We start from the raw sequence: 25683 nt of genomic DNA, 5'->3' as shown, positions 1-25683 counted from the left end.
ACAGCCCGGTACAGTCCAGTGTGTTGGTCTATACAGTATAATACAGCCCGGTACAGTCCAGTGTGTGGGTCTATACAGTATAATACAGCCCGGTTCAGTCCAGTGTGTTGGTCTATACAGTATAATACAACCTGGTACAGTCCAGTGTGTTGGTCTATACTGTATTATACAGCCCGGTACAGTCCAGTGTGTTGGTCTATACAGTATAATACAGCCCGGTACAGTCCAGTGTGTTGGTCTATACAGTATAATACAGCACAGTCCAGTGTGTTGGTCTATACAGTATAATACAGCCCGGTACAGTCCAGTGTGTTGGTCTATACAGTATAATACAGTACAGTCCAGTGTGTTGGTCTGTACAGTATAATACAGCCCGGTACAGTCCAGTGTGTTGGTCTATACAGTATAATACAGTACAGTCCAGTGTGTTGGTCTATACAGTATAATACAGCCCGGTACAGTCCAGTGTGTTAGTCTGTACAGTATAATACAGTACAGTCCAGTGTGTTGGTCTATACAGTATAATACAGCCCGGTACAGTCCAGTGTGTTAGTCTGTACAGTATAATACAGTACAGTCCAGTGTGTTGGTCTGTACAGTATAATACAGCCTGGTACAGTCCAGTGTGTTAGTCTATACAGTATAATACAGTACAGTCCAGTGTGATGGTCTATACAGTATAATACAGTACAGTCCAGTGTGTTGGTCTGTACAGTACAATACAGCCTGGTACAGTCCAGTGTGTTGGTCTATACAGTATAATACAGTACAGTCCAGTGTGTGGGTCTATACAGTATAATACAGCCCGGTACAGTCCAGTGTGTTGGTCTATACAGTATAATACAGTACAGTCCAGTGTGTTGGTTTATACAATATAATACAGCCCGGTACAGTCCATTGTGTTGGTCTATACAGTATAATACAGCCTGGTACAGTCCAGTGTGTTGGTCTATACAGTGTAATACAGCCCGGTACAGTCCAGTGTGTTGGTCTATACAGTATAATACAGTACAGTCCAGTGTGTTGGTCTATTCAGCCCGGTACAGTCCAGTGTGTTGGTCTATACAGTATAATACAGTACAGTCTAGTGTGTTGGTCTATACAGTATAATACAGCCTGTTACAGTCCAGTGTGTTGGTCTATACAGTATAATACAGCCTGGTACAGTCCAGTGTGTTGGTCTATACAGTGTAATACAGCCCGGTACAGTCCAGTGTGTTGGTCTATACAGTATAATACAGTACAGTCCAGTGTGTTGGTCTATTCAGCCCGGTACAGTCCAGTGTGTTGGTCTATACAGTATAATACAGTACAGTCTAGTGTGTTGGTCTATACAGTATAATACAGCCTGTTACAGTCCAGTGTGTTGGTCTATACAGTATAATACAGTACAGTCCAGTGTGTGGGTCTATACAGTATAATACAGCCCGGTACAGTCCAGTGTGTTGGTCTATACAGTATAATACAGTACAGTCCAGTGTGTTGGTTTATACAATATAATACAGCCCGGTACAGTCCATTGTGTTGGTCTATACAGTATAATACAGCCTGGTACAGTCCAGTGTGTTGGTCTATAGAGTGTAATACAGCCCGGTACAGTCCAGTGTGTTGGTCTATACAGTATAATACAGTACAGTCCAGTGTGTTGGTCTATTCAGCCCGGTACAGTCCAGTGTGTTGGTCTATACAGTATAATACAGTACAGTCTAGTGTGTTGGTCTATACAGTATAATACAGCCTGTTACAGTCCATTGTGTTGGTCTATACAGTATAATACAGCCTGGTACAGTCCAGTGTGTTGGTCTATACAGTGTAATACAGCCCGGTACAGTCCAGTGTGTTGGTCTATACAGTATAATACAGTACAGTCCAGTGTGTTGGTCTATTCAGTATAATACAGTACAGTCTAGTGTGTTGGTCTATACAGTATAATACAGTACAGTCTAGTGTGTTGGTCTATACAGTATAATACAGCCTGTTACAGTCCAGTGTGTTTGTCTATACAGTATAATACAGTACAGTCTAGTGTGTTGGTCTATACAGTATAATACAGCCTGTTACAGTCCAGTGTGTTGGTCTATACAGTATAATACAACCTGGTACAGTCCAGTGTTTTGGTCTATACTGTATTATACAGCCCGGTACAGTCCAGTGTGTTGGTCTATACAGTATAATACAGCCCGGTACAGTCCAGTGTGTTGGTCTATACAGTATAATACAGTACAGTCCAGTGTGTTGGTCTATACAGTATAATACAGCCCGGTACAGTCCAGTGTGTTAGTCTGTACAGTATAATACAGTACAGTCCAGTGTGTTGGTCTGTACAGTATAATACAGCCTGGTACAGTCCAGTGTGTTGGTCTATACAGTATAATACAGTACAGTCCAGTGTGTTGGTCTATACAGTATAATACAGTACAGTCCAGTGTGTTGGTCTATAGAGTATAATACAGCCCGGTACAGTCCAGTGTGTTGGTATATACAGTATAATACAGCCCGGTACAGTCCAGTGTGTTGGTCTATACAGTATAATACAGCCTGGTACAGTCCAGTGTGTTGGTCTGTACAGTATAATACAGCCCGGTACAGTCCAGTGTGTTGGTCTATACAGTATAATACAGCCTGGTACAGTCCAGTGTGTTGGTCTGTACAGTATAATACAGCCCGGTACAGTCCAGTGTGTTGGTCTATACAGTATAATACAGTACAGTCCAGTGTGTTGGTCTATACAGTATAATACAGCCTGGTACAGTCAAGTGTGTTGGTCTATACAGTATAATACAGCCCAGTACAGTCCAGTGTGTTGGTCTGTACAGTATAATACAGCCCGGTACAGTCCAGTGTGTTGGTCTATACAGTATAATACAGCCCGGTACAGTCCAGTGTGTTGGTCTATACAGTATAATACAGCCCGGTACAGTCCAGTGTGTTGGTCTATACAGTATAATACAGCCCAGTACAGTCCAGTGTGTTGGTCTATACAGTATAATACAGCCCGGTACAGTCCAGTGTGTTGGTCTATACAGTATAATACAGCCCGTACAGTCCAGTGTGTTGGACTATACAGTATAATACAGTACAGTCCAGTGTGTTGGTCTGTACAGTATAATACAGTACAGTCCAGTGTGTTTGTCTATACAGTATAATACAGCCCGGTACAGTCCAGTGTGTTGGTCTATACAGTATAATACAGCCCTGTACAGTCCAGTGTGTTGGTCTATACAGTATAATACAGTACACTCCAGTGTGTTGGTCTATACAGTATAATACAGTACAGTCCAGTGTGTTGGTCTATACAGTATAATACAGCCTGGTACAGTCCAGTGTGTTGGTCTATACAGTATAATACAGTACATTCCAGTTTGTTGGTCTGTACAGTATAATACAGCCTGGTACAGTCCAGTGTGTTTGTCTATACAGTATAATACAGTACAGTCCAGTGTGTTGGTCTATACAGTATAATACAGCCCGGTACAGTCCAGTGTGTTGGTCTATACAGTATAATACAGCCCGGTACAGTCCAGTGTGTTGGTCTGTACAGTATAATACAGTACAGTCCAGTGTGTTGGACTATACAGTTTAATACAGTACAGTCCAGTGTGTTGGTCTATACAGTATAATACAGCCCGGTACAGTCCAGTGTGTTGGTCTATACAGTATAATACAGTACAGTCCAGTTTGTTGGTCTATACAGTATAATACAGCCAGGTACAGTCCAGTGTGTTGGTCTATACAGTATAATACAGCCCGGTACAGTCCAGTGTGTTGGTCTATACAGTATAATACAGCCAGGTACAGTCCAGTGTGTTGGTCTATACAGTATAATACAGCCCGGTACAGTCCAGTGTGTTGGTCTATACAGTATAATACAGTACAGTCCAGTGTGTTGGTCTATACAGTATAATACATCCCGGTACAGTCCAGTGTGTTGGTCTGTACAGTATAATACAGTACAGTCCAGTGTGTTGGTCTATACAGTATATTACAGCCTGGTACAGTCCAGTGTGTTGGTCTATACAGTATAATACAGTACAGTCCAGTGTGTTGGTCTATACAGTATAATACAGCCCGGTACAGTCCAGTGTGTTGGTCTATACAGTATAATACAGTACAGTCCAATGTGTTGGTCTATACAGTATAATACAGCCTGGTACAGTCCAGTGTGTTGGTCTATACAGTATAATACAGCCCGGTACAGTCCAGTGTGTTGGTCTATACAGTATAATACAGCCCGGTACAGTCCAGTGTGTTGGTCTATACAGTATAATACAGCCCGTACAGTCCAGTGTGTTGGACTATACAGTATAATACAGTACAGTCCAGTGTGTTGGTCTATACAGTATAATACAGTACAGTCCAGTGTGTTGGACTATACAGTATAATACAGTACAGTCCAGTGTGTTGGTCTATACAGTATAATACAGCCCGGTAGAGTCCAGTGTGTTGGTCTATACAGTATAATACAGCCCGGTACAGTCCAGTGTGTTGGTCTATACAGTATAATACAGCCCGGTACAGTCCAGTGTGTTGGTCTATACAGTATAATACAGCCCGGTACAGTCCAGTGTGTTGGTCTATACAGTATAATACAGCCCGGTACAGTCCAGTGTGTTGGTCTATACAGTATAATACAGTACAGTCCAGTGTGTTGGTCTATACAGTATAATACAGCCCGTTACAGTCCAGTGTGTTGGTCTATACAGTATAATACAGCCCGGTACAGTCCAGTGTGTTGGTCTATACAGTATAATACAGCCCGGTACAGTCCAGTGTGTTGGTCTATACAGTATAATACAGCCCAGTACAGTCCAGTGTGTTGGTCTATACAGTATAATACAGTACAGTCCAGTGTGTTGGTCTATACAGTATAATACAGCCCGGTACAGTCCAGTGTGTTGGTCTATACAGTATAATACAGCCCGGTACAGTCCAGTGTGTTGGTCTATACAGTATAATACAGTACAATCCAGTGTGTTGGTCTATACAGTATAATACAGCCCAGTACAGTCCAGTGTGTTGGTCTATACAGTATAATACAGTACAGTCCAGTGTGTTGGTCTATACAGTATAATACAGCCCGGTACAGTCCAGTGTGTTGGTCTATACAGTATAATACAACCTGGTACAGTCCAGTGTGTTGGTCTATACTGTATTATACAGCCCGGTACAGTCCAGTGTGTTGGTCTATACAGTATAATACAGCCCGGTACAGTCCAGTGTGTTGGTCTATACAGTATAATACAGTACAGTCCAGTGTTTTGGTCTATACAGTATAATACAGCCCGGTACAGTCCAGTGTGTTAGTCTGTACAGTATAATACAGTACAGTCCAGTGTGTTGGTCTGTACAGTATAATACAGCCTGGTACAGTCCAGTGTGTTGGTCTATACAGTATAATACAGTACAGTCCAGTGTGTTGGTCTATACAGTATAATACAGTACAGTCCAGTGTGTTGGTCTATAGAGTATAATACAGCCCGGTACAGTCCAGTGTGTTGGTCTATACAGTATAATACAGTACAGTCCAGTTTGTTGGTCTATACAGTATAATACAGCCCGTACAGTCCAGTGTGTTGGTCTATACAGTATAATACAGTACAGTCCAGTGTGTTGGTTTATACAATATAATACAGCCCGGTACAGTCCATTGTGTTGGTCTATACAGTATAATACAGCCTGGTACAGTCCAGTGTGTTGGTCTATACAGTGTAATACAGCCCGGTACAGTCCAGTGTGTTGGTCTATACAGTATAATACAGCCCGGTACAGTCCAGTGTGTGGGTCTATACAGTATAATACAGCCCGGTTCAGTCCAGTGTGTTGGTTTATACAGTATAATACAACCTGGTACAGTCCAGTGTGTTGGTCTATACTGTATTATACAGCCCGGTACAGTCCAGTGTGTTGGTCTATACAGTATAATACAGCCCGGTACAGTCCAGTGTGTTGGTCTATACAGTATAATACAGCACAGTCCAGTGTGTTGGTCTATACAGTATAATACAGCCCGGTACAGTCCAGTGTGTTGGTCTATACAGTATAATACAGTACAGTCCAGTGTGTTGGTCTGTACAGTATAATACAGCCCGGTACAGTCCAGTGTGTTGGTCTATACAGTATAATACAGTACAGTCCAGTGTGTTGGTCTATACAGTATAATACAGCCCGGTACAGTCCAGTGTGTTAGTCTGTACAGTATAATACAGTACAGTCCAGTGTGTTGGTCTATACAGTATAATACAGCCCGGTACAGTCCAGTGTGTTAGTCTGTACAGTATAATACAGTACAGTCCAGTGTGTTGGTCTGTACAGTATAATACAGCCTGGTACAGTCCAGTGTGTTAGTCTATACAGTATAATACAGTACAGTCCAGTGTGATGGTCTATACAGTATAATACAGTACAGTCCAGTGTGTTGGTCTGTACAGTACAATACAGCCTGGTACAGTCCAGTGTGTTGGTCTATACAGTATAATACAGTACAGTCCAGTGTGTGGGTCTATACAGTATAATACAGCCCGGTACAGTCCAGTGTGTTGGTCTATACAGTATAATACAGTACAGTCCAGTGTGTTGGTTTATACAATATAATACAGCCCGGTACAGTCCATTGTGTTGGTCTATACAGTATAATACAGCCTGGTACAGTCCAGTGTGTTGGTCTATACAGTGTAATACAGCCCGGTACAGTCCAGTGTGTTGGTCTATACAGTATAATACAGTACAGTCCAGTGTGTTGGTCTATTCAGCCCGGTACAGTCCAGTGTGTTGGTCTATACAGTATAATACAGTACAGTCTAGTGTGTTGGTCTATACAGTATAATACAGCCTGTTACAGTCCAGTGTGTTGGTCTATACAGTATAATACAGCCCGGTACAGTCCAGTGTGTTGGTCTATACAGTATAATACAGCCCGGTACAGTCCAGTGTGTTGGTCTATACAGTATAATACAGTACAGTCCAGTGTGTTGGTCTATACAGTATAATACAGCCCGGTACAGTCCAGTGTGTTGGTCTATACAGTATAATACAGCCCGGTACAGTCCAGTGTGTTGGTCTATACAGTATAATACAGCCCGGTACAGTCCAGTGTGTTGGTCTATACAGTATAATACAGCCCAGTACAGTCCAGTGTGTTGGTCTATACAGTATAATACAGTACAGTCCAGTGTGTTGGTCTATACAGTATAATACAGCCCGGTACAGTCCAGTGTGTTGGTCTCTACAGTATAATACAGCCCGGTACAGTCCAGTGTGTTGGTCTATACAGTATAATACAGTACAATCCAGTGTGTTGGTCTATACAGTATAATACAGCCCAGTACAGTCCAGTGTGTTGGTCTATACAGTATAATACAGTACAGTCCAGTGTGTTGGTCTATACAGTATAATACAGCCCGGTACAGTCCAGTGTGTTGGTCTATACAGTATAATACAACCTGGTACAGTCCAGTGTGTTGGTCTATACTGTATTATACAGCCCGGTACAGTCCAGTGTGTTGGTCTATACAGTATAATACAGCCCGGTACAGTCCAGTGTGTTGGTCTATACAGTATAATACAGTACAGTCCAGTGTGTTGGTCTATACAGTATAATACAGCCCGGTACAGTCCAGTGTGTTAGTCTGTACAGTATAATACAGTACAGTCCAGTGTGTTGGTCTGTACAGTATAATACAGCCTGGTACAGTCCAGTGTGTTGGTCTATACAGTATAATACAGTACAGTCCAGTGTGTTGGTCTATACAGTATAATACAGTACAGTCCAGTGTGTTGGTCTATAGAGTATAATACAGCCCGGTACAGTCCAGGGTGTTGGTCTATACAGTATAATACAGTACAGTCCAGTTTGTTGGTCTATACAGTATAATACAGCCCGTACAGTCCAGTGTGTTGGTCTATACAGTATAATACAGCCTGGTACAGTCCAGTGTGTTGGTCTATACAGTGTAATACAGCCCGGTACAGTCCAGTGTGTTGGTCTATACAGTATAATACAGCCCGGTACAGTCCAGTGTGTGGGTCTATACAGTATAATACAGCCCGGTTCAGTCCAGTGTGTTGGTCTATACAGTATAATACAACCTGGTACAGTCCAGTGTGTTGGTCTATACTGTATTATACAGCCCGGTACAGTCCAGTGTGTTGGTCTATACAGTATAATACAGCCCGGTACAGTCCAGTGTGTTGGTCTATACAGTATAATACAGCACAGTCCAGTGTGTTGGTCTATACAGTATAATACAGCCCGGTACAGTCCAGTGTGTTGGTCTATACAGTATAATAGAGTACAGTCCAGTGTGTTGGTCTGTACAGTATAATACAGCCCGGTACAGTCCAGTGTGTTGGTCTATACAGTATAATACAGTACAGTCCAGTGTGTTGGTCTATACAGTATAATACAGCCCGGTACAGTCCAGTGTGTTAGTCTGTACAGTATAATACAGTACAGTCCAGTGTGTTGGTCTATACAGTATAATACAGCCCGGTACAGTCCAGTGTGTTAGTCTGTACAGTATAATACAGTACAGTCCAGTGTGTTGGTCTGTACAGTATAATACAGCCTGGTACAGTCCAGTGTGTTAGTCTATACAGTATAATACAGTACAGTCCAGTGTGATGGTCTATACAGTATAATACAGTACAGTCCAGTGTGTTGGTCTGTACAGTACAATACAGCCTGGTACAGTCCAGTGTGTTGGTCTATACAGTATAATACAGTACAGTCCAGTGTGTGGGTCTATACAGTATAATACAGCCCGGTACAGTCCAGTGTGTTGGTCTATACAGTATAATACAGTACAGTCCAGTGTGTTGGTTTATACAATATAATACAGCCCGGTACAGTCCATTGTGTTGGTCTATACAGTATAATACAGCCTGGTACAGTCCAGTGTGTTGGTCTATACAGTGTAATACAGCCCGGTACAGTCCAGTGTGTTGGTCTATACAGTATAATACAGTACAGTCCAGTGTGTTGGTCTATTCAGCCCGGTACAGTCCAGTGTGTTGGTCTATACAGTATAATACAGTACAGTCTAGTGTGTTGGTCTATACAGTATAATACAGCCTGTTACAGTCCAGTGTGTTGGTCTATACAGTATAATACAGCCTGGTACAGTCCAGTGTGTTGGTCTATACAGTGTAATACAGCCCGGTACAGTCCAGTGTGTTGGTCTATACAGTATAATACAGTACAGTCCAGTGTGTTGGTCTATTCAGCCCGGTACAGTCCAGTGTGTTGGTCTATACAGTATAATACAGTACAGTCTAGTGTGTTGGTCTATACAGTATAATACAGCCTGTTACAGTCCAGTGTGTTGGTCTATACAGTATAATACAGTACAGTCCAGTGTGTGGGTCTATACAGTATAATACAGCCCGGTACAGTCCAGTGTGTTGGTCTATACAGTATAATACAGTACAGTCCAGTGTGTTGGTTTATACAATATAATACAGCCCGGTACAGTCCATTGTGTTGGTCTATACAGTATAATACAGCCTGGTACAGTCCAGTGTGTTGGTCTATACAGTGTAATACAGCCCGGTACAGTCCAGTGTGTTGGTCTATACAGTATAATACAGTACAGTCCAGTGTGTTGGTCTATTCAGCCCGGTACAGTCCAGTGTGTTGGTCTATACAGTATAATACAGTACAGTCTAGTGTGTTGGTCTATACAGTATAATACAGCCTGTTACAGTCCATTGTGTTGGTCTATACAGTATAATACAGCCTGGTACAGTCCAGTGTGTTGGTCTATACAGTGTAATACAGCCCGGTACAGTCCAGTGTGTTGGTCTATACAGTATAATACAGTACAGTCCAGTGTGTTGGTCTATTCAGTATAATACAGTACAGTCTAGTGTGTTGGTCTATACAGTATAATACAGTACAGTCTAGTGTGTTGGTCTATACAGTATAATACAGCCTGTTACAGTCCAGTGTGTTTGTCTATACAGTATAATACAGTACAGTCTAGTGTGTTGGTCTATACAGTATAATACAGCCTGTTACAGTCCAGTGTGTTGGTCTATACAGTATAATACAACCTGGTACAGTCCAGTGTTTTGGTCTATACTGTATTATACAGCCCGGTACAGTCCAGTGTGTTGGTCTATACAGTATAATACAGCCCGGTACAGTCCAGTGTGTTGGTCTATACAGTATAATACAGTACAGTCCAGTGTGTTGGTCTATACAGTATAATACAGCCCGGTACAGTCCAGTGTGTTAGTCTGTACAGTATAATACAGTACAGTCCAGTGTGTTGGTCTGTACAGTATAATACAACCTGGTACAGTCCAGTGTGTTGGTCTATACAGTATAATACAGTACAGTCCAGTGTGTTGGTCTATACAGTATAATACAGTACAGTCCAGTGTGTTGGTCTATAGAGTATAATACAGCCCGGTACAGTCCAGTGTGTTGGTATATACAGTATAATACAGCCCGGTACAGTCCAGTGTGTTGGTCTATACAGTATAATACAGCCTGGTACAGTCCAGTGTGTTGGTCTGTACAGTATAATACAGCCCGGTACAGTCCAGTGTGTTGGTCTATACAGTATAATACAGTACAGTCCAGTTTGTTGGTCTATACAGTATAATACAGCCCGTACAGTCCAGTGTGTTGGTCTGTACAGTATAATACAGTACAGTCCAGTTTGTTGGTCTAAACAGTATAATACAGCCTGGTACAGTCCAGTGTGTTGGTCTATACAGTATAATACAGTACAGTCCAGTTTGTTGGTCTATACAGTATAATATAGCCAGGTACAGTCCAGTGTGTTGGTCTGTACAGTATAATACAGTACAGTCCAGTGTGTTGGTCTATACAGTATAATACAGTACAGTCCAGTGTGTTGGTCTGTACAGTATAATACAGCCCGGTACAGTCCAGTGTGTTGGTCTATACAGTATAATACAGTACAGTCCAGTGTGTTGGTCTGTACAGTATAAGACAGTACAGTCCAGTGTGTTGGTCTATACAGTATAATACAGCCCGGTACAGTCCAGTGTGTTGGTCTATACAGTATAATACAGCCCGGTACAGTCCAGTGTGTTGGTCTATACAGTATAATACAGTACAGTCCAGTGTGTTGGTCTATACGGTATAATACAGTACAGTCCAGTGTGTTGGTCTATACAGTATAATACAGTACAGTCCAGTGTGTTGGTCTATACAGTATAATACAGCCTGGTACAGTCAAGTGTGTTGGTCTATACAGTATAATACAGCCCGGTACAGTCCAGTGTGTTGGTCTATACAGTATAATACAGCCCGGTACAGTCCAGTGTGTTGGTCTATACAGTATAATACAGCCCGGTACAGTCCAGTGTGTTGGTCTATACAGTATAATACAGCCCAGTACAGTCCAGTGTGTTGGTTTATACAGTATAATACATCCCGGTACAGTCCAGTGTGTTGGTCTATACAGTATAATACAGCCCGTACAGTCCAGTGTGTTGGACTATACAGTATAATACAGTACAGTCCAGTGTGTTGGTCTGTACAGTATAATACAGTACAGTCCAGTGTGTTGGTCTATACAGTATAATACAGCCCGGTACAGTCCAGTGTGTTGGTCTATACAGTATAATACAGCCCTGTACAGTCCAGTGTGTTGGTCTATACAGTATAATACAGTACACTCCAGTGTGTTGGTCTATACAGTATAATACAGTACAGTCCAGTGTGTTGGTCTATACAGTATAATACAGCCTGGTACAGTCCAGTGTGTTGGTCTATACAGTATAATACAGTACATTCCAGTTTGTTGGTCTGTACAGTATAATACAGCCTGGTACAGTCCAGTGTGTTTGTCTATACAGTATAATACAGTACAGTCCAGTGTGTTGGTCTATACAGTATAATACAGCCCGGTACAGTCCAGTGTGTTGGTCTATACAGTATAATACAGCCCGGTACAGTCCAGTGTGTTGGTCTATACAGTATAATACAGCCCGGTACAGTCCAGTGTGTTGGTCTATACAGTATAATACAGCCCGGTACAGTCCAGTGTGTTGGTCTATACAGTATAATACAGCCCGGTACAGTCCAGTGTGGTGGTCTGTACAGTATAATACAGTACAGTCCAGTGTGTTGGTCTATACAGTATAATACAGAACAGTCCAGTGTGTTGGTCTATACAGTATAATACAGCCCGGTACAGTCCAGTGTGTTGGTCTATACAGTATAATACAGTACAGTCCAGTGTGTTGGTCTGTACAGTATAATACAGTACAGTCCAGTGTGTTGGTCTATACAGTATAATACAGTACAGTCCAGTGTGTTGGTCTATACAGTATAATACAGCCCGGTACAGTCCAGTTTGTTGGTCTATACAGTATAATACAGCCAGGTACAGTCCAGTGTGTTGGTCTATACAGTATAATACAGCCCGGTACAGTCCAGTGTGTTGGTCTATACAGTATAATACAGCCAGGTACAGTCCAGTGTGTTGGTCTATACAGTATAATACAGCCCGGTACAGTCCAGTGTGTTGGTCTATACAGTATAATACAGTACAGTCCAGTGTGTTGGTCTATACAGTATAATACAGTACAGTCCAGTGTGTGGGTCTATACAGTATAATACATCCTGGTACAGTCCAGTGTGTTGGTCTGTACAGTATAATACAGTACAGTCCAGTGTGTTGGTCTATACAGTATATTACAGCCTGGTACAGTCCAGTGTGTTGGTCTATACAGTATAATACAGTACAGTCCAGTGTGTTGGTCTATACAGTATAATACAGCCCGGTACAGTCCAGTGTGTTGGTCTATACAGTATAATACAGTACAGTCCAATGTGTTGGTCTATACAGTATAATACAGCCTGGTACAGTCCAGTGTGTTGGTCTATACAGTATAATACAGCCCGGTACAGTCCAGTGTGTTGGTCTATACAGTATAATACAGCCCGGTACAGTCCAGTGTGTTGGTCTATACAGTATAATACAGCCCGTACAGTCCAGTGTGTTGGACTATACAGTATAATACAGTACAGTCCAGTGTGTTGGTCTATACAGTATAATACAGTACAGTCCAGTGTGTTGGACTATACAGTATAATACAGTACAGTCCAGTGTGTTGGTCTATACAGTATAATACAGCCCGGTACAGTCCAGTGTGTTGGTCTATATAGTATAATACAGCCCGGTACAGTCCAGTGTGTTGGTCTATACAGTATAATACAGCCCGGTACAGTCCAGTGTGTTGGTCTATACAGTATAATACAGCCCGGTACAGTCCAGTGTGTTGGTCTATACAGTATAATACAGCCCGGTACAGTCCAGTGTGTTGGTCTATACAGTATAATACAGTACAGTCCAGTGTGTTGGTCTATACAGTATAATACAGCCCGGTACAGTCCAGTGTGTTGGTCTATACAGTATAATACAGCCCGGTACAGTCCAGTGTGTTGGTCTATACAGTATAATACAGCCCGGTACAGTCCAGTGTGTTGGTCTATACAGTATAATACAGCCCAGTACAGTCCAGTGTGTTGGTCTATACAGTATAATACAGTACAGTCCAGTGTGTTGGTCTATACAGTATAATACAGCCCGGTACAGTCCAGTGTGTTGGTCTATACAGTATAATACAGCCCGGTACAGTCCAGTGTGTTGGTCTATACAGTATAATACAGTACAGTCCAGTGTGTTGGTCTATACAGTATAATACAGCCCAGTACAGTCCAGTGTGTTGGTCTATACAGTATAATACAGTACAGTCCAGTGTGTTGGTCTATACAGTATAATACAGCCCGGTACAGTCCAGTGTGTTGGTCTATACAGTATAATACAGCCCGGTACAGTCCAGTGTGTTGGTCTATACAGTATAATACAGTACAGTCCAGTGTGTTGGTCTATACAGTATAATACAGCCCGGTACAGTCCAGTGTGTTGGTCTATACAGTATAATACAGTACAGTCCAGTGTGTTGGTCTATACAGTATAATACAGCCCGGTACAGTCCAGTGTGTTGGTCTATACAGTATAATACAGTACAGTCCAGTGTGTTGGTCTATACAGTATAATACAGCCCGGTACAGTCCAGTGTGTTGGTCTATACAGTATAATACAGCCCGGTACAGTCCTATGTGTTGGTCTATACAGTATAATACAGCCTGGTACAGTCCAGTGTGTTGGTCTATACAGTATAATACAGCCTGATACAGTCCAGTGTGTTGGTCTATACAGTATAATACAGCCCGGTACAGTCCAGTGTGTTGGTCTATACAGTATAATACAGCCCGTACAGTCCAGTGTGTTGGACTATACAGTATAATACAGTACAGTCCAGTGTGTTGGTCTATACAGTATAATACAGTACAGTCCAGTGTGTTGGACTATACAGTATAATACAGTACAGTCCAGTGTGTTGGTCTATACAGTATAATACAGCCCGGTACAGTCCAGTGTGTTGGTCTATACAGTATAATACAGCCCGGTACAGTCCAGTGTGTTGGTCTATACAGTATAATACAGTACAGTCCAGTGTGTTGGTCTATTCAGCCCGGTACAGTCCAGTGTGTTGGTCTATACAGTATAATACAGCCCGGTACAGTCCAGTGTGTTGGTCTATACAGTATAATACAGCCCGGTACAGTCCAGTGTGTTTTAAACTGACGTGTTGTTCCTTTTCCTCCTCAGTGTATCCATAGAGACCTGGCAGCCAGGAACGTCCTTGTAACCGAAGACAACGTGATGAAGATCGCAGACTTCGGTCTGGCTAGAGATGTGCACAACATAGATTACTACAAGAAGACTACCAACGTGAGTTTAAGGTGTTATATCTGTTATGGAAAATACACTGTGGGATGGTTGGTATGGTATCTGTTATGGAAAATACAGTGTTTGGGGGGTGTGGGTGGGTTGGTATGGTATATGTTATGGAAAATACAGTGATTGGGGGTGTGTGGGTGGGTTGGTATGGTATCTGTTTTGGAAAATACAGTGTTTGTGGGGTGTGGGTGGGTTGGTATGGTATCTGTTATGGAAAATACAGTGATTGGGGGGGGGGTGTGGGTGGGTTGGTATCTATTCTGGGTAAGACAATATTTGGGAGGCGTAGTGGGTTGGTGGGGTATATCTGTTCTGGGTAAGACAGTATGTGGGAGGCGTAGTGGGTTGGTGGGGTATATCTGTTCTGGGTAAGACAGTATTTGGGAGGCGTAGTGGGTTGGTGGGGTATATCTGTTCTTGGGTGGCTGCTATTCTAATCCTTTATGCTGAGGTTATTGTTCTGTTGTCTGTGTGTTGTTGCAGGGTCGTCTGCCCGTGAAATGGATGGCACCAGAGGCTCTGTTCGACCGCGTCTACACGAACCAGAGTGACGTGTGAGTGGAGACAGCCAGCCTGTCAGCGTGCCTCTGCTCTGCCCATGTAGAGTTATGCAGGACAGGAATCTGTTTTGTAATATCATGACTTAGTGAATTAGCATCAAACCTAATGTCCTGTGGGTCAATATGGATTCAATAGCTTCCCTCCATCTCGCTCTCATCTATCTCTCGATATGTTTCTCTCGCTCTAGCTCTCCATCTCTGTCTCTCTCGGTATGTCTCTCTGCCTCTTCTACCTCCCTCCGTTTCTCTGTCCATCTCTCTCTCGCTCTCTCTCCCTTCCTCTCCCTCCCTCCATCTCTATCCGTCTCTCTCTCCCTCGGTATCTGTAACTCTTAATCTCCCTCGTATCTCCCTCGTATCTCCCTCTCTCTCTCTCTCTCTCTCTCTCTCTCTCTCTCTCTCTCTCTATCTCTCTCTCTCTCTCTCTCCCTGTCATCTGTGCTGTGTGATAATCTAGCTCCATTTAATCAGACCACCACATTCCATCCACTGTTTGTCTTTAATCTGTAAACGTGGCATCAGAGAGGCGTCACACAGCCCTTTGTTTTGTTGTAGCAGTGTAATCAACCATCTCTTATAGAAGATAACAGAGGTCAGTGTGATTACTGTCATCATCATCAATCTACACACAATACCCCATAATGACAAAGCGAAAACAGGTTTTTAGAAATGTTTGTTAATTTATTACAAATAAAAAACAGATACCTTATTTACATAAGTATTCAGACCCTTTGCTATGAGACTCGAAATTGAGCTCAGGTGCATCCTGTGTAATGTATACGCCAGGAGTCAGGAAGGTGAGTTAAATAATGAAACGATACAAATGAACAAACATGAGAAGAAAAGAACATGAGAGAAAACAATACTACCTACTGACTGAGGGCTAAATAAAGGGAGAGTAATCAGGGTGGTGGTGAAGCTACTGACTGAGAGCTAAATAAAGGGAGAGTAATCAGGGTGGTGATGAAGCTACTGACTGAGAGCTAAATAAAGGGAGAGTAATCAGGGTGGTGATGAAGCTACTGACTGAGGGCTAAATACAGGGAGAGTAATCAGGGTGGTGATGAAGCTACTGACTGAGGGCTAAATACAGGGAGAGTAATCAGGGTGGTGGTGAAGCTACTGACTGAGAGCTAAATAAAGGGAGAGTAATCAGGGTGGTGGTGAAGCTACTGACTGAGAGCTAAATAAAGGGAGAGTAATCAGGGTGGTGATGAAGCTACTGACTGAGAGCTAAATACAGGGAGAGTAATCAGGGTGGTGATGAAGCTACTGACTGAGAGCTAAATAAAGGGAGAGTAATCAGGGTGGTGATGAAGCTACTGACTGAGAGCTAAATAAAGGGAGAGTAATCAGGGTGGTGGTGAAGCTACTGACTGAGAGCTAAATAAAGGGAGAGTAATCAGGGTGGTGATGAAGCTACTGACTGAGAGCTAAATAAAGGGAGAGTAATCAGGGTGGTGGTGAAGCTACAGAGGGCTAAATAAAGGGAGAGTAATCAGGGTGGTGGTGAAGCTACTGACTGAGAGCTAAATAAAGGGAGAGTAATCAGGGTGGTGATGAAGCTACTGACTGAGAGCTAAATACAGGGAGAGTAATCAGGGTGGTGATGAAGCTACTGACTGAGAGCTAAATAAAGGGAGAGTAATCAGGGTGGTGATGAAGCTACAGAGGGCTAAATAAAGGGAGAGTAATCAGGGTGGTGATGAAGCTACTGACTGAGAGCTAAATAAAGGGAGAGTAATCAGGGTGGTGATGAAGCTACTGACTGAGAGCTAAATACAGGGAGAGTAATCAGGGTGGTGATGAAGCTACTGACTGAGAGCTAAATAAAGGGAGAGTAATCAGGGTGGTGATGAAGCTACAGAGGGCTAAATAAAGGGAGAGTAATCAGGGTGGTGGTGAAGCTACTGACTGAGAGCTAAATAAAGGGAGAGTAATCAGGGTGGTGATGAAGCTACTGACTGAGAGCTAAATACAGGGAGAGTAATCAGGGTGGTGATGAAGCTACTGACTGAGAGCTAAATACAGGGAGAGTAATCAGGGTGGTGATGAAGCTACTGACTGAGAGCTAAATAAAGGGAGAGTAATCAGGGTGGTGATGAAGCTACTGACTGAGAGCTAAATAAAGGGAGAGTAATCAGGGTGGTGATGAAGCTACTGACTGAGAGCTAAATAAAGGGAGAGTAATCAGGGTGGTGATGAAGCTACTGACTGAGAGCTAAATACAGGGAGAGTAATCAGGGTGGTGATGAAGCTACTGACTGAGAGCTAAATACAGGGAGAGTAATCAGGGTGGTGATGAAGCTACTGACTGAGAGCTAAATAAAGGGAGAGTAATCAGGGTGGTGATGAAGCTACAGAGGGCTAAATAAAGGGAGAGTAATCAGGGTGGTGATGAAGCTACTGACTGAGAGCTAAATACAGGGAGAGTAATCAGGGTGGTGATGAAGCTACTGACTGAGAGCTAAATAAAGGGAGAGTAATCAGGGTGGTGATGAAGCTACTGACTGAGGGCTAAATAAAGGGAGAGTAATCAGGGTGGTGATGAAGCTACTGACTGAGAGCTAAATACAGGGAGAGTAATCAGGGTGGTGATGAAGCTACTGACTGAGAGCTAAATACAGGGAGAGTAATCAGGGTGGTGATGAAGCTACTGACTGAGGGCTAAATAAAGGGAGAGTAATCAGGGTGGTGATGAAGCTACTGACTGAGGGCTAAATAAAGGGAGAGTAATCAGGGTGGTGATGAAGTCCAGGTGTGTGTAACAATGGGGAGCAAGTGTGCGCAATGATGGTTGCCAGGTGTGCGTAATGTGGGTTGCCAGGTGTGCGCAATGATGGTTGCCAGGTGTGCGTAATGTGGGTTGCCAGGTGTGCGTAATGTGGGTTGCCAGGTGTGCGTAATGTGGGTTGCCAGGACCGGTGGTTAGTAGACCGGCGACGTCGAGCGCCGGAGGGAGGGAGCAGGAGTAGGCATGACATCCTGTTTCCACTGAACATCCTTGAGATATTTCTACAACTTGATTGGAGTCCACCTGTGGTAAAATAAATTGATTGGACATGATTTGGAAAGGCACACACCTGTCTATATAAGGTCCCACAGTTGACAGTGAATGTCAGAGCAAAAACCAAGCCATGAGGTCGAAGGAATTGTCCGTAGCTCTCCGAGACAGGATTGTGTCGAGGCACAGATCTGGGGAAGGGTACCAAAAAATGTCTGCAGCATTGAAGGTCCCCAAGAACACAGTGGCCTCCATCATTCTTAAATTGAAGAAGTTTAGAACCACCAAGAGTCTTCATAGAGCTGGCCGCCCGGCCAAATTGAGCAATCGGGGGAGAAGGGCCTTGGTCAGGGAGGTGACCAAGAACCAGATGGTCTCTCTGACAGAGCTCCAGAGTTCCTCTGTGGAGATGGGAGAACCTTCCAGAAGGACAACCATCTCTGCAGCACTCCACCAATCAGGCCTTTATGGTAGAGTGACCAGACAGAAGCCACTCCTCAGTAAAAAGCACATGACAGCCAACTTGGAGTTTGCCAAAAGGCACCTAAAGGGCTCTCAGACCATGAGAAACAATAATTTCTGGTCTGATGAAACCAAGATTGAACTCGTTGGCCTGAATGCCAACCGTCACGTTTGGAGGAAACCATGGTGGGGATGTTTTTCAGCGGCAGGGACTGGGAGACTAGTCAGGATTGAGGGAAAGATGAACAGAGCAAAGTACAGAGAGATCCTTGATGAAAACCTGCTCCAGAGCGCTCAGGACCTCAGACTGGGGCGAAGGTTCACCTTCCAACAGGACAACAACCCTAAGCACACAGCCAAGACAACGCAGGAGTGGCTTGTGACAAGTCTCTAAATGTCCTTGAGTGGCCCAGCCAGAGCCTGGACTTGAACCCGATCGAACATCTCTGGAGAGACCTGAAAATAGCTGTGCAGCAACGCTCCCCAGCCAACCTGACAGAGCTTGAGAGGATCTGCAGAGAAAAATGGGAGAAACTCCCCAAATACAGGTGTGCCAAGCTTGTAGCGAAATACCCAAGAAGACTCTAGGCTGTAATCGCTGCCAAAGGTGCTTCAACAAAGTACTGAGTTTAGGGTCTGAATACTGATGTTTCATACATTTGCCTAAAAACCTGTGTTAGCTTTGTCATTGTGGGGTATTGTGTGTAGACAGTCAAATGTAACAAATAACTACATTTCTAATAAAGAAATGTACAAATTATACATTAGTGACACCAATATATTTTGTTTTTCAAAATTATTTGATACGGTAATATGAGCTCTGCATGTAAAACATTTACATTTGACATTTTCGTCATTTAGCAGAGGCTCTTATCCAGAGCGACTTACAGCAAGTGCATTCATCTTAAAGGGAAACTTCACCGCTAGACACTATTTGGGGTGTTTTCCCAGTCTCCCTACATAATTATGAGTGATGAGAGGTGTTTCAGACATAATTATGCACCATAGCGGTATTTTACAATTTTTGCGCCAGGAGAGTTCAACCAATGATGTCATCGGTTGATTGAGCCTGCTGTCTGATCTTAAAAATGAATGGAGTCATGTTTTGTAGCAATTATTGTGGCCTTTATGTTTCGCCAATTGCACGATCCCACTAGCAGTGAGTAGATATGGTTGCCCTTGTTCAATAGACCCATTGGACTTGTCTCAACGATGTTCCTATCTGCCACGACATTGCAGGATATCTAGATTGACTCATTTTCCCTGGCTTTGTAAAGACTACAGCCTGACGGGAGCCCTACTTCCTTGTCCAATTGTGTTCCCACCCTCGAATGTAGGCTTTTCAAAACGGGAATGGTACTAGTTTCTACAGGTTCACAGGAGCTATGATACCGTGCGCTGTCTATCTAAAATGGCTAAATAATTACAATGACTGCTTCTGATGATTCCTCTTTCCAAGAAGAGCTGGACGACAAAACCATTTTTGATGTTCTTTTACATACTAACATAGGGACATACAGCCCTATCCATTTGAGCCGGAAAACACTGAAGTGGAGTTGAGACAGCGAGAACAAGAATTACGAGACCAGCAAGCAGCAATGGGGAGGCACGGTCAGACTCAGGCACCACCAGTCTATGTGGGTGCTGTCCAGCCGTGCCAACAGAAGAGGAATGTCTGTGCTGCAAACTAATTCTATTGCAGACAGTTCTTACTGGAGAGAGTCACTGCAGACCCCATGGATCGTGTGTGTGTGACAAACGAGAATGTGGTAGCTAGCTAGCAATATAAGCACTCTCTTTACACATGGCAGTGTTGTTTAGTACAGTATAATTTGGGGATGGATTCAGCCATAACGGGGATTGTTAGTACCACTACAAGCCAAGCTAGCCAAGTTTAACTAGCTAGCTTTGTTTGCTATACCCAAAATGTACTGTAGCCTAACATTATAGTTAGCTAGCTACCTAGCCTAGCTAACCTCAGTAAATCTCATAAGGAGCTAAACTGGATAAATGTTTTGATGATTACGACGAGTAAAGGAAAGACTTTGGCTTGATGTCTCATATTAGTCTGAGTAACTATACCTGTGTGTTTTAGCTAGCTAGCTAGCTAGCGTGTCTGTGAGATGTCTCATATTAGTCTTGGAGTAACTATACCTGTGTGTTGTAGCTAGCTAGCGTGTCTGTGAGATGTCTTATATTCTACACCAACAGTAGTAATACAGACAGTACACAGTGATTGCAAGGCATTCTATATTATACTACAACATCAGTCTGACTGAATATGGATGTTGTGTTGGTTGAATGTTCCAGGCAGGGTGCTGAATGCTCTTCAGCTGGTGAACCTTGTCTTGTGTTGGGTAATGGCAGCTGGTTTAGCAGGCTGTGGTGATGTTGGCAGGGATGTTGGGTAATGGCAGCTGGTTTAGCAGGCTGTGGTGACGTTGGCAGGGATGTTGGGTAATGGCAGCTGGTTTAGCAGGCTGTGGTGATGTTGGCAGGGATGTTGGGTAATGGCAGCTGGTTTAGCAGGCTGTGGTGACGTTGGCAGGGATGTTGGGTAATGGCAGCTGGTTTTAGCAGGCTGTGGTGATGTTGGCAGGGATGTTGGGTAATGGCAGCTGGTTTAGCAGGCTGTGGTGACGTTGGCAGGGATGTTGGGTAATGGCAGCTGGTTTAGCAGGCTGTGGTGATGTTGGCAGGGTGCTGGGTAATGGCAGCTGGTTTAGCAGGCTGTGGTGATGTCTGAGATGTTGGGTAATGGCAGCTGGTTTAGCAGGCTGTGGTGATGTTGGCAGGGATGTTGGGTAATGGCAGCTGGTTTAGCAGGCTGTGGTGATGTTGGCAGGGATGTTGGGTAATGGCAGCTGGTTTAGCAGGCTGTGGTGACGTTGGCAGGGATGTTGGGTAATGGCAGCTGGTTTAGCAGGCTGTGGTGACGTTGGCAGGGATGTTGGGTAATGGCAGCTGGTTTAGCAGGCTGTGGTGATGTTGGCAGGGATGTTGGGTAATGGCAGCTGGTTTAGCAGGCTGTGGTGACGTTGGCAGGGATGTTGGGTAATGGCAGCTGGTTTAGCAGGCTGTGGTGATGTTGGCAGGGATGTTGGGTAATGGCAGCTGGTTTAGCAGGCTGTGGTGATGTTGGCAGGGATGTTGGGTAATGGCAGCTGGTTTAGCAGGCTGTGGTGATGTTGGCAGGGATGTTGGGTAATGGCAGCTGGTTTAGCAGGCTGTGGTGATGTTGGCAGGGATGTTGGGTAATGGCAGCTGGTTTACCAGGCTGTGGTGATGTTGGGTTTGGGGGAGCTGTGACTCTGGCTCCTTGTAGACAACCGTCTTGTCCTTTCTGCGTTCCACAGCCAGGTGGACAAGTCTCTCCCTGAAGTGGTGGGTTCTGGGCTCCACAGCCAGGTGGACAAGTCTCTCCCTGAAGTGGTGGGTTCTGGGCTCCACAGCCAGGTGGACAAGCCTCCCCCCTGAAGTGGTGGGTTCTGGGCTCCACAGCCAGGTGGACAAGTCTCTCCCTGAAGTGGTGGGTTCTGGGCTCCACAGCCAGGTGGACAAGCCTCCCCCCTGAAGTGGTGGGTTCTGGGCTCCACAGCCAGGTGGACAAGTCTCTCCCTGAAGTGGTGGGTTCTGGGCTCCACAGCCAGGTTGACAAGTCTCTCCCTGAAGTGGTGGGTTCTGGGCTCCACAGCCAGGTTGACAAGCCTCCCCCCTGAAGTGGTGGGTTCTGGGCTCCACAGCCAGGTTGACAAGCCTCCCCCCTGAAGTGGTGGGTTCTGGGCTCCACAGCCAGGTTGACAAGCCTCCCCCTGAAGTGGTGGGTTCTGGGCTCCACAGCCAGGTTGACAAGCCTCCCCCCTGAAGTGGTGGGTTCTGGGCTCCACAGCCAGGTTGACAAGCCTCCCCCTGAAGTGGTGGGTTCTGGGCTCCACAGCCAGGTTGACAAGCCTCCCCCTGAAGTGGTGGGTTCTGGGCTCCACATCCAGGTTGACAAGCCTCCCCCTGAAGTGGTGGGTTCTGGGCTCCACAGCCATGTTGACAAGCCTCCCCCTGAAGTGGTGGGTTCTGGGCTCGTACACTTTCTTCACCACCCACTGCTACGTCCAAGTCTCCTGGAAAGACATGAAGACTGATCATGAGAATGTGTAACCGTACCATAAACCATGTTAATCTGTAAACAATAAAGGGTGCAGTGGACTGGTATGTGTTTTGTTACACTCAGAGACAATAATGGGGCATTGAGATGGGCTGGTAGCAAAGGTGGGAAACGTTTGAGAGGGGCTTGACTTGTCGACAGTCCACATTTACATTTTAGTCATTTAGCAGATGCTTTTATACAGGCGACTTGCAGGAGACAATAGGGTTAAGTACCTTGCTCAAGGGCACATCGGCAGAGTTTTCACTTAGTTGGCACGGGGTTACTGGCCAACGCTCTTGGGCTACCTGCCACCCTAGTCGTGTATTGTTGTGTATGAGCACCTACAGTTGTGCTGTTGATTAGACAAGCACTGCCAACAATAGAGTGAACAGGCTAGAAGAGGACACTAGCAGCCCCTCTCCCCCAATAGAGTGAACAGGCTGGAAGAGGACACTAGCAGCCCCTCTCCCCCAATAGAGTGAACAGGCTAGAAGAGGACACTAGCAGCCCCTCTCCCCCAATAGAGTGAACAGGCTAGAAGAGGACACTAGCAGCCCCTCTCCCCCAATAGAGTGAACAGGCTAGAAGAGGACACTAGCAGCCCCTCTCCCCCAATAGAGTGAACAGGCTAGAAGAGGACACTAGCAGCCCCTCTCCCCCAATAGAGTGAACAGGCTAGAAGAGGACACTAGCAGCCCCTCTCCCCCAATAGAGTGAACAGGCTAGAAGAGGACACTAGCAGCCCCTCTCCCCCAATAGAGTGAACAGGCTAGAAGAGGACACTAGCAGCCCCTCTCCCCCAATAGAGTGAACAGGCTAGAAGAGGACACTAGCAGCCCCTCTCACCCAATGCCAAGCACTGCCAACAATAGAGTGAACAGGCTAGAAGAGGACACTAGCAGCCCCTCTCCCCCAATAGAGTGAACAGGCTGGAAGAGGACACTAGCAGCCCCTCTCCCCCAATGCCAAGCACTGCCAACAATAGAGTGAACAGGCTAGAAGGAGTGGTGATTTGTCTTGTAGACAGTTTAGTGGAGTGGTGATTTGTCTTGTAGACAGTTTAGTGGATTGGGGATTTGTCTTGTAGACAGTTTAGTGGAGTGGTGATTTGTCTTGTAGACAGTTTAGTGGAGTGGTGATTTGTCTTGTAGACAGTTTAGTGGAGTGGTGATTTGTCTTGTAGACAGTTTAGTGGATTGGGGATTTGTCTTGTAGACAGTTTAGTGGATTGGGGATTTGTCTTGTAGACAGTTTAGTGGAGTGGTGATTTGTCTTGTAGACAGTTTAGTGGATTGGGGATTTGTCTTGTAGACAGTTTAGTGGAGTGGTGATTTGTCTTGTAGACAGTTTAGTGGATTGGGGATTTGTCTTGTAGACAGTTTAGTGGATTGGGGATTTGTCTTGTAGACAGTTTAGTGGAGTGGTGATTTGTCTTGTAGACAGTTTAGTGGATTGGGGATTTGTCTTGTAGACAGTTTAGTGGAGTGGTGATTTGTCTTGTAGACAGTTTAGTGGATTGGGGATTTGTCTTGTAGACAGTTTAGTGGAGTGGTGATTTGTCTTGTAGACAGTTTAGTGGATTGGTGATTTGTCTTGTAGACAGTTTAGTGGAGTGGTGATTTGTCTTGTAGACAGTTTAGTGGATTGGTGATTTGTCTTGTAGACAGTTTAGTGGAGTGGTGATTTGTCTTGTAGACAGTTTAGTGGAGTGGTGATTTGTCTTGTAGACAGTTTAGTGGAGTGGTGATTTGTCTTGTAGACAGTTTAGTGGAGTGGTGATTTGTCTTGTAGACAGTTTAGTGGAGTGGTGATTTGTCTTGTAGACAGTTTAGTGGAGTGGTGATTTGTCTTGTAGACAGTTTAGTGGATTGGGGATTTGTCTTGTAGACAGTTTAGTGGATTGGTGATTTTGTTTTCTCAAGAGGGCATTGTGCTTTCATAAATACCTCTGGCTGTCCTGGCTTGTTTGAGTCCCACATCCTCATTATGCTCCAGGATAGCAAGGTGTGTCCACAGCAGGATTAATCTGTTGGACATACACTAGTCAGTGATTAGCCAACATCAATACACACTCACACAAGGTACTATATCCACTCACCACCCTCATATCAATAGATCATGCATTCTAACCTTCACACATAATACCCACCCCCAACGGGCATCAGTCAGTCACCCACACCATCCCCTCATTACTAATACCTGTGCTTTTCTCCAATTTAGACTTCAAGCCTTGCATGAACAATCAACTAAGCCTCCATAATACAGAGAAAACTACAGTAGAAGTTGTAGCCTACTTGTAAACATACCAACTATGACAACAAGACATGATACATGTTTATGCCTTGCTCCAGTATATTGATTTGCTGATCATGGAATGATTTAGCAAAGGTGATGCTGCTGTAGATGTTGATGGGATCAGACTCTGTAAATAGAACACATAGGCCAGTCACGTTAGCCTCAGCGGTAGTTAGTTAGCTAGCTAACGTTTAGATACGGTCCGGTAGGCTGTAGCTAACATTAGCTAACATTAGCTTGCAAAGTTACTAATCACATCGCCAGATAGCATCTGGCTACATTAACTCAGCTCGACTAATCCCATCGCCAGATAGCATCTGGCTACATTAACTCAGCTCGACTAATCACATCGCCAGATAGCATCTGGCTACATTAACTCAGCTCGACTAATCACATCGCCAGATAGCATCTGGCTACATTAACTCAGCTCGA

General features: G+C 44.3%; 1 protein-coding gene across 1 annotated transcript in view; it reads left to right on the top strand.

The window, feature by feature from the left end:
* Positions 1 to 25683, top strand: part of LOC121556697 (fibroblast growth factor receptor 3) — a gene marked incomplete at its 5' end in the record, with an annotated part of 202654 nt that overhangs the window by 131753 nt on the left and 45218 nt on the right. The window contains 2 exons of the mRNA XM_045215005.1: positions 14658 to 14780; positions 15273 to 15343. Of these exons, the coding sequence (XP_045070940.1) occupies positions 14658 to 14780; positions 15273 to 15343 (194 nt within the window). The remainder of the gene's footprint in view (positions 1 to 14657; positions 14781 to 15272; positions 15344 to 25683) is intronic.

Source organism: Coregonus clupeaformis, unplaced genomic scaffold (assembly GCF_020615455.1).
Source record: "Coregonus clupeaformis isolate EN_2021a unplaced genomic scaffold, ASM2061545v1 scaf0350, whole genome shotgun sequence".
NCBI lineage: Eukaryota > Metazoa > Chordata > Actinopteri > Salmoniformes > Salmonidae > Coregonus > Coregonus clupeaformis.
The sequence above is the reverse complement of the archived record's forward strand: the minus strand, read 5'-3'. Positions and strand labels throughout refer to the sequence as shown.